At 42.0% G+C, this 10032-nt stretch overlaps 1 protein-coding gene across 1 annotated transcript; it reads right to left on the reverse strand.

Moving 5' to 3' along the window:
• Positions 1 to 313: 313 nt before the first annotated feature.
• mrps34 (mitochondrial ribosomal protein S34) lies at positions 314 to 9564 on the reverse strand. Its single transcript, XM_046306537.1, has 5 exons — positions 9475 to 9564; positions 8614 to 8817; positions 8019 to 8174; positions 6815 to 6857; positions 314 to 2047 (listed from the first exon to the last, which is right to left on the reverse strand). The coding sequence occupies exons 2-5, from the start codon at positions 8776 to 8778 to the stop codon at positions 1749 to 1751; spliced, it is 663 nt and encodes a 220-aa protein (XP_046162493.1). The 5' UTR covers positions 8779 to 8817; positions 9475 to 9564; the 3' UTR covers positions 314 to 1748.
• Between the last annotated feature and the right edge of the window lie 468 nt (positions 9565 to 10032).

The raw sequence follows: 10032 nt of genomic DNA on the forward strand, positions 1-10032 counted from the left end.
AAGGGATCTCTATTGCTGACAGATATAATTTTATAAATCAGCTTGCAGATGACACCATCCTCTTTTGGAAAGATGCTTACCAGATTCCTAGAGTAGTCGATGTGATAAATATTTTTTCCAAAGCATATGGTCTTTGCCTAAACCTTAAGTGTGAATTGTTTGCTGTTAAAGACCGTGTGATACCCTCTATATGCAATATTCCAGTCAAGGAAAAAGGTAATATACCTTGTTTTACCATGTCTAAGAATCAACAGGAAAGATGCTCATTAAATTTCATACCTATTATTGAAAAAACCAAACAGAAGTTGAACCATTGGTTGCAGAGCGATTTATTCTTGAAAGGTTGAGAATTGCTTTCTAAAGCTGAAGGTATCTCCAGACCTACTTATGCAGCCCAGTCTCTACATCTTGACAACAAAATAGGTAAAGCGGTTGACCAGATGCTTTTCAACTTCATCTGGAAAAAATGGTACACATTATATTAGGAAATCTGTCTAAAATAAAAGATTCAAAACAAAAAATATAAAAACAATTCAAAAATTGTAAAACAAAGTGACATCCCTCCACAAATACGTCCTCAATCAATACTTTAAATGACCTGAATGGCAACAGAACATCAAGAGTTAATCATGTGAACGGATTAGGCAACTCAGGTGTCTATGCTTCAACAGAAGTTAGATATGACAGAAGTATGAAGTAGGGCCTTGAAAACAAAAACAGGGACTAATGTAGAGATCTATAAAGGTCTTCAGCCAAGTCCAGCCAACCTTTTTGATACAGGATGCAGTGATGAGTATCAAAACTGTCACAAAACGAAGGGCACTAAATGATGGCATCCAAAGGTTTAAGAGTAGTAGAAGCTGCACTTTGATAAATAATATCACCATAATCAAGAACAGATAAAAAGGTTGACTGAATAATCTGCTTCTCACTGCTTAGAGAAAAGCACAATCTGTTTTTGAACGTCAAATCCATACGCCTAAGTATTTATATGCGGGAACACGTTCAACTGGAGATCCATGAGCGAACATGTACTTAACCTGAAACATTCTTAGGAGTTCAAAAACATGTATTTCATTTAGCCCGTATCAAGCAAAAGGTTTATTTGATCGAATAGAAGTTTTGCAATGCTTTAATTGTTACGAGTGTACTGATTTTGAGTAGGACAAGTGACATCCTGGCAACTTTGATAAAAAAAACACACATCAGAGTTGTTGAGATGGATATGGAATAATAATTGCTTTGACATGGGTGGGACAATAGTTTTTATTTATTATCGATCTTAACCCAGTCATCCAGTTAGAATGAATCCGTTTTAAGAAAAACTAAGAGTGCCCATTCTTTTCATAATGTAGTATTATATTTTACTATTTACAATACAAACACACAAGCATCACATCACAATATGCACAAGAGACAAGTGCCAGTTGTGGAAACCTTACAGCAAGCTGTCACTCAAGTCCATCTGATAATCCAAATTCTTTCTATTCAGTGGAATTGTTATAGAAGGCTCATATGAATGTAAAGGAAAACGGCTATAGCTGTGGTCCAATGCTCTACCCTTTTCCTGAGATGTGCACTCCTACACCTTCTCATGGATTTAAAGGATTGGTGCAAAGGATATGGTCAAAACTCCATGCTTGCACCAATTCAATACTTTGAGAAACAGAACGCAGCCTATGATCTATCCAAGTTGACATCAGTCCCTTGATGGTAACCTTTCACCCCCTTTCCGCTTGACCCCTCTCTCACACTGCTGTCCCCTCCTGCCTCTCCCTCTTTTTCTCCTGACTTCTGAAGTACTCTTTGCTGAGTAGGACATCCCTCTTTAGGGGTAAGGTTGGCTCCTCAGCTGCCGACCCTAGCTCATCTTTCTGCCGCTGGGCGAGGAGCATGGCACGGAGCAGGGGCGGGTACGACACATAGCGTATGGGGGGCTCGGGAACAGGGTTGTAGAGTTTGAACTGCTCCTCCTCATGTTTGGGCACCAGACGCCAGTCATGGTACATCACCTTGTCCATCTCCTTCGCTTCACTCTCCTGCTTGCCTGTGGAAAATAATAATATACACAATGGTGACTTGGTCATCTTTTCCTAATCTCTTTTCACAACCACTGCTGTGATAAATATCTCAAATGGCAGTAATGCGGAGGTAGTCTGGCCCATCAGCCAGCTCTCTCTGTCGAGACGTCTGGTTTCACAGCGCCTCAGAACGGAACATGACTGTGAGTCTATGGCAGGAGCGGCGAAAACAGCCACCGGTTTTAATTGACTGTTCTCTCAGTCCATCACCATCTAGCACAGGGGTCTCCAACCTTCTCTAGCATGAGAAAATTAAACATGTCAAGAGCTACACATTTTTTCAAGCTTTCAAATAGGCACATTCTTCTCTTGTCCTCTCCCCTGCAACTCTTCCCCAGGTCCTTAGTGTACAGTTCTCTGTCAATATAGCTGGTAAAATAATTGATAATAATAAACAATAATAATAAACAGCTAACGGGGGCCCTATAAAATCTTTTCCCGCCCCCAAATTCTGTTTAATATTTTCCCAAATTATGTTCCGTTGTATTTTTCCAGATTTTATATTTTTTGTTTTTTACTCTAAAAATTACAATTGTTAGTAGACAAACTACGTTGATGTTCAAATTCATGTCAACGCTTAAATCTGAAGACACTTTTTTAAGTCTGTGAAAAAAAGAGAAAAAAAAAAGAAAGAAAAGTGCGCGTTTTTAAAACCTTTTGAGCGTAGGGGGCAGTATTTTGATGTTTGGATGAAAAACGTACCCAAATGAAACTGCCTATTTCTCAGGCCCAGAATCTGCATATAATTGTCAGATTAGGAAAGAAAACACTAAAGTTTCCAAAACTGTCAAAATATTGTCTGTGAATCTAACAGAACTGATATTGCAGGCGAAAACCCGAGGAAAATCCAACCAGGAAGTACATAAGAGAAACGAATCTCCCTGTTCCATTGCATGCCCATCCTCCATTTAAAGGGATATCAACCAGATTCCTTTTCCCATGGCTTCCACATTTTGTGAACAGTCTTTAGACATAATTTCAGGCTTTTATTTTGAAAAATGAGCAAGAAAGATCACATCGAGTCATTGGATGGCTGGGTGCCAGCAGCATTTTGCATGCGCCAGAGTGGAGCAGACATTTTCTCTCTCTCCTATTGAAGAAACTACTGTCCGGTTGAAATATTATCGATTATAGATTGTAAAATCAACCTGAGGATTGATTATAAAAAACGTTTGACATGTTTCTACGAACTTTACGGATACTATTTGGAATTTCCATCTGCCCAGTCGTGACTGCTCAAGCCTGTGGATTTCTGAACATAACGCGCCAACCAAATGGAGGTATTTTGGATGTAAAAATAATCTTTATGGAACAAAAGGAACATTTATTGTGTAACTGGGAGTCTCGTGAGTGCAAACATCCGAAGATCAAAGGTAAGATTCATTTTATTGCTTTTCTGACTATCGTGACCAATCTGCTGTTAGCTTTTTGTAATGTTTTGTCTGCTGAGAGAGATGTCCTTACATAAACGCTTGGTATGCTTTCGCCGAAAGCTCTTTTTAAATCTGACACGCCAGCTGGATTAACAACAAGCTAAGCTGTGTTTTGCTATATTGCACTTGTGCTTTCATGAAAATTAAATATTTTTAGTAATTAAATTTTTATTTGGTGCTCTGCAATTCAGCGGATGTTGACGAAAATGATCCCGCTAAAGGGATGGGTGCATCAAGAAGTTAAGGAATGTGCCATCTAATGTTCCGGTCTAGTGATGGTTCTGTACTGCTGCAGCTCATTTCATGTAAAGTTTGCAACTAACAATTAATAGATACAAATTATATACTTAATCATGATATACTTCTGCCAAGTAAGCCTACTTTGCAGTTAACATTTAATGAGAAGGTTTTGGGGAAAGTATTTCTATCAACGCACAAGACGATAATCACATCGACTAGCTACACACGGAGTGATGGACAAACTTGCACATCACACAGACAGATGTGCAATTAATTGGAAGATATGTTAGGTTTGGATTTTTAAGCCAATAGTGGCTGACCAGGGGTGGGATAATGTCAATGTTGCATTGGCTAGATATAGCCGCTGGGAGCTTGCGGTGTCTGATACTTGAGATTTGTTTATGAGTTTTGCGGCAGAATACGTGAAAATTGCATGTACTTTCAGAATTGTTTGGGGAGCTACTCATATAGTGCCTTCGGAAAGTATTCAGACCCCTTGACTTTTTCCACATGTTGTTATGTTACAACCTTATTCTAAAATATCTACACACAATACCCCATAATGACAAAGCAAAAACAGGTTTTTCAATTGTTTTGCTAATTTATAAAATATTACACATGGAAATATCATATTTACATAAGTATTCAGACCCTTCACTCAGTACTTTATAGAAGCACCTTTGGCAGCTATTACAACATTGAGTCTTCCTGGGTATGAGCTTGGCACAGCTGTATTTGGAGTTTATCCCGTTCTTCTCTGGAGATCCTCTCAAGCTCTGTCAGGTTGGATGGGGAGCATAGCTGCACAGCTATTTTCAGGTCTCTCCAGAGATGTTAGATCAGGTTCAATTCCGGGCCACCCAAGGACATTCAGAGCCACTCTTGCGTTGTCTTGGCTGTGTGCTTAGGGTCATTGCCCTGTTGGAAGGTGAACCTTCACCCCAGTCTGAGGTCCTTAGTGCTCTAGACCAGGTTTTCATCAAGGATCTCTCTGTAAATTTGCTCCGTTCATCTCTGCCTCAATCCTGACTCCCAGTCCCTGCCTCTGAAAAACCCCACAGCATGATGCTGCCACCACCATGCTTTACCGTAGGGATTGTGCTAGGTTTCCTCCAGACGTGACGATTGGCATTCAGGCCAAAGAGTTCAATCTTGGTTTCATCAAACCAGAGAATCTTGTGTCTCATGATCGGAGTCATTTAGGTGTCTTTTGACAAACTCAAAATAGGCTGTCATGTGCCTTTTACTGAGGAGTGGCTTCTGTCTGGGCTGGTTGGTGGAGTGCTGCAGAGATGGTTGTCCTTCTGGAAGGTTCTCCCATCTCCACAGAGGAACTCTAGAGCTCTGTCAGAGTGACCATCGGGTTCTTGGTCACCCCCATGACCAAGGCCCTTTTCCAACGATTGTTCAGTTTGGTCGGACGGCCAGCTCTAAGAAAAGGCTTGGTGATTCCAACCAAACTTCTTTCATTTAAGAATGATGGAGGCCGCTGTGTTCTTGGGGTCCTTCAACGCTGCAGACATTTTTTGGTACTGTTCCCCAGATCTGTGCTGAAACACAATCCTGTCTCGGAGCTCTACGGACAATTCCTGTCCGGGGCACTCAGTTCACATCTGCCCATACCATAACCCCACCGCCACCATGGGGCACTCTGTTCACGTCAACATCTGCCTGGTACAGTTGAAACCGAGATTCATCCGTGAAGAGCACACTTCTCCAGTGTGTTAGTGGCCATCGAAGGTGGACATTTGCCCACTGAAGTCAGTTACGACGCCGAACTGCAGTCAGGTCAAGACCCTGGTGAGGATGACAAGCACGCAGATCAGGTTCCCTGAGATGGTTTCTGACAGTTTGTGCAGAAATTATTCGGTTGTGCAAACCCACTGTTTCATCAGCTGTCCGGGTGGCTGGTCTCAGACGATCCTGCAAATGAAGCCGGATGTGGAGGTCCTGGGCTGGCGTGGTTAAAGGTGGTCTGCGGTTGTGAGGTCGGTTGGAAGAACTGCCAAGTTCTCTAAATATATGAGGTGGCTTATGGTCGAGAAATGAACATTAAATTCTTTGGCAACAGCTCTGGTGGACATTCCTGCAGTCAGCATGCAAATTGCACGCTGTATCAGCCTAAGACATCTGTGGCGTTGTGTGACAAAACTGGACATTTTCGAGTGGCATTTGTCCCAAGCACAAGGTGCACCTGTGTAAAGTGATGCTGTTTAATAAGCTTCTTGATATGCCACACCTGCCAGGTCGATGTATTATCTTGGCAAAGGAGAAATGCTGACTTAACAGCTATGTAGACAAATTTGTGCACAGCATTTTTGAGAAATAAACGTTTTGTGTATATGGAATATTTCTGTGATCTTTTATTTCAGCTAATGAGACCAACACTTTACATGTTGTGTTTCTATTTTTGTTCAGTGTAATAGGCCAAGGCTACAGCTGTAGCAGGCTCTCCTTCTCCCGCCTCAATTTTAACTACACCCCTTTCAAGTCCCACATTAATGCACACTGTTGTCTAGCCCAATAGTTGGACTTACAGGAGCCGATAGTATTTTTCAGTTACAACACGTTTGTGGCTTCTGTCTTATGTTTACACACAGGTGTTCGGAGACACAGATAGCTCATTAGCCAATTATTCTTCAGCGTTTTCCATAAACAAGTGCTGTAACATGGAACCCTAACTCTATAAAGGTGTAATAATTTAACTTTTAAAAATATTTTAACTCTTAAAAAAAAGATACTATCGTCAATAGGCACTTAAACTGTTACCAGGCTCTATGTAACCAGCTATTCGAGCCTGGGGACGAAGTTAATGCCGAAGAAACCTAAACCTAGGCATTATTTAATCTGTGAGAGATTATACAATGACAGAGAGGCATATGAAAAGCTGCTGAAATGTCATTCTGTGAAAACAAATAAAAAGGTTGTCATCTCTTATTTGTTCACGACCACTATCGTGAATCACATGTCGGTACTACAGAGTACTACCGAGGAAAGCCAAACCTATACTTTCTTCAGGAAGAGAGCATGATATTGGATGTGTGAATGGAAAATTCTCACCTTTATAGGTCAGGACTCCCCATGCTCTGCCGTGGTCCATGTTCTACAGAGAAGGCAGCAGAGTTATAAACATGTACACTACATTACCAAAAGTATGTGGACACCTGCTCATCGAACATCTCATTTTAAAATCATGGTTATTAATATGGAGTTAGTCCCCCCTTTCCTGCTATAACAGCCTCCACTCGTCTGGGAAGGCTTTCCACTAGATGTTAGACCTTGCTTCCATTGATGAGCATTGATGTTGGGCGATTAGACCTGGCTCATAGTCGGCGTTCCAATTCATCTCAAATTAGTTCGATGGGATGGAGTTCACGGCTCTGTGCAGGCCAGTCAAGTTCTTCCACACCGATCTCAACAAAGCATTTCTATATGGACCTCGCTTTGTGCACGGGGGCACTGCAATGCTGAAACAGGAAAGAACATTCCCCAAACAGTTGCCACAAAGTTGGAAGAAGAAAATTGTCTAGAATGTCATTGAATGCTGTAGCGTTAATATGTCCCTTCACTGGAACTAATGGGCCTAGACCAAACCATGAAAAACAGCCTCAGACCATTATTCTTCCTCCACCAAACATTACAGTTGGCACTATGTATTGGGGCAGGTAGCATCTGCCGAACCATGATTCATCTGTTGGACTGCCAAACAATGAAGCGTGATTCTTCACTCCATAGAATGCCTTTCCATTACTCCAAAGTTCAATCGGGGCAAGCTTTACACCACTCCAGCCGACGCTTGGCATTGCACATGGTGATCTTAGGCTTGTCTGCGGCTGCTCGGCTCTGGAATCCCATTTCATGAAGCTCCCGACAAACAGCTCTTGTGCTGACATTTCTTCCGAAGTTGACCGGGGCAACTCTAGCAGGGCAGAAATTTGACAAACTGACTTGTTGGAAAGGTGGCATCCTATGTCGGTGCTACGTTGAAAGTCACCGAGCTCTTTCAGTAAGGCCATTCTACTGCCATTGTTTGTCTATGGAGATTGCATGGCAGTGTGCTCAATTTTATACACCAGTCAGCAACGGGTGAGGCTGAAATGGCCGAATCCATACATTTGAAGTGGTGTCCACATACATACACTATATATACACAAAAGTATGAGGCTTTATATTCAGACTTATCAGTGTAATAACAGTGTTATAAGCCTCCACTCCCCTTCACCCTCTACCCCTGCAACTCCTTTCCACCCCCCTCCCCACTCACTTCTGCAGTGTAGTCCACCTTGACCTTGGTGACCTGCCAGTAGCTAGGTGCTTCAGGGTGCTCTGTCAGCCAGGACTTGCGTGTGAACAGGTGGCCCACCCCGAACATCCTGAGGCCAGACAGCAGGGAGAAGAGACGGCTCTCTCTCCTCACGTCCTGAATAGAAATAAAGCAGTTCTAGGTTTTTTTCCCCGTTGTTCGAGGGCTAGGGTTCCCAGGTTTCTGAAATTCCCAGGTTTTCCCAAAAACACAGTCGGAAGGTTCCCAGGGTCTTGCAGAAATAAGCAGGAAATCCAGGAATCACACCAACCAGGATTTCAGGAAAACTTCTGGGAAATGTACCAGAATTTGTCAACCCTATCAAGGGAACAACAGTAGTCGATGGGATCTGGCATCAGAGACCCACAACTTTCTACTCATTATTCATTGTTAATAAAACAAACATGTATGCTTTCATTTAATTGAAATAACTCTAATTTCTGATTGCTAGTTAAGCTCCCACTTTTTACATCTGGCCTGGGGCTTGAACCATCAACCTTCTGGCTACTGGTCCTGCTTTCTAACCTCTAGTCTACCTGGAGCCCCACACACATACCTGCCAGGCAAGCACGGGCAGGGTCTTCCTGGTGTGCGGTCGCGTCATGGTGTCGTAGTCCAGTGCATACTTCTCAGACTCCCGTGGCCGATTCTTAAGCTCCCGGTACACACGGATCTTCCGGGCCATCTCAGCGATAAGGCGGATGCGCTTCTTCTTCACCATGATTGGTCAATAATGTTGTCACCGGGTCTCCTTCAGAACCTGGAGGGGGGGTGGTTACATTAGGGGTTAGGCTCACAGAGGACAGTTCTGACCATTTTACAACAGGGGTACAAATGAAGACATTCACAGATCTGATAACCTGGAGACACTCGCAGGTTCGATAAACTAGAATGACCCAAATACACTGAATGCAAACCCAGGTAAAAACAGAGTTTTTGGTCTAGTGAATTTGGGGCAGTATCTATCTAGCTATCTGCTGAAAGAGAATCATTAGTCCCAAATACAGCAGACCATGGAACCCTAGTTTTTCCTGGGTCTGCATTCAGTGTACTCCTCAAGAGTCTGACTGTTATGTAAGATAGCAACATTCTAGCCATTAAGTAACTAGTCATCATACTGTAGGTAATCCCATTAAAGCCAAACATCTTTATTAAGAATCTAAATCAATACTGTTAAATAGCTAAATGCGGTCCGCTTAGGTTAGCTACTATTTCACGTGCTGGCACTGGCAATCTGTCTATAGCACGCTAGCTAACATGACATATGTTAGCCAGAGAGCATGACACGCTAACGGTCGCGGGCTAGCTAAGTACTCCACTATTCAACACACAGTATTCTTGTTATCACAATAAATAAATAAAAAAGAGTTGCTTAAATTTCCAAGGGATGTTTTATTTTGCATAACTAGATAGCTACCTGAGCCTTGACTTGACCTCCACAACACACGACGGACAAAATTCCTCCCTAGAATTATTGATACATTACTTTGGTTCCGGGATAGAAACCGTTCCGCTTTGATACGTTTTGGGGGTGGTCACTCCGGGGACACTCCAGACTTAGTTTTTGCCCTGCGTTGTTTGCAAAGATTGAAGTTATAACAAGCAAAATACAACTATTGTAAAATAGATTCTGTAACATGTATATAATATGTATAAGATGGAAGTAGAAGCACAAGTGTTATTGTTTATTAGTTTACTCCAATTGGGGGAGGGGTGGTAGGGATTGTAGGGAATAATTAAGGAAAATATATTCTAAAAAGATGTATATATGTACACTACCGTTCAAAAGTTTGGGGTCACTTAGAAATGTCCTTGTTTTCCATGAAAACATACATGAAATTAGTTACAATTTCAAGACGTTATAAATAATGATTTTTTATTGAAATAATAATTGTGTCCTTCAAACTTTGCTTTTGTCAAAGATTCCTCCATTTGCAGCAATTAGAGCCTTGCAGACCTTTGGTATTCTCGTTGT

This window comes from Oncorhynchus gorbuscha, linkage group LG16, assembly GCF_021184085.1.
Source record: "Oncorhynchus gorbuscha isolate QuinsamMale2020 ecotype Even-year linkage group LG16, OgorEven_v1.0, whole genome shotgun sequence".
In the NCBI taxonomy this organism is placed as follows: domain Eukaryota; kingdom Metazoa; phylum Chordata; class Actinopteri; order Salmoniformes; family Salmonidae; genus Oncorhynchus; species Oncorhynchus gorbuscha.

What these genes read in the sequence shown, in the direction of transcription:
- mrps34 (XM_046306537.1), bottom strand. Translation starts at nt 8,778, where the DNA reads ATGGTGAAGAAGAAGCGCATCCGCCTTATCGCTGAGATGGCCCGGAAG. An exon ending in TGCCCGTGCTTGCCTGGCAG is followed by an intron (nt 8,175 to 8,613) that starts GTATGTGTGTGG and finishes ATTTCTATTCAG; the next exon opens with GACGTGAGGAGAGAGAGCCG. An exon ending in GGGAGTCCTGACCTATAAAG is followed by an intron (nt 2,048 to 6,814) that starts GTGAGAATTTTC and finishes TATTTTCCACAG; the next exon opens with GCAAGCAGGAGAGTGAAGCG.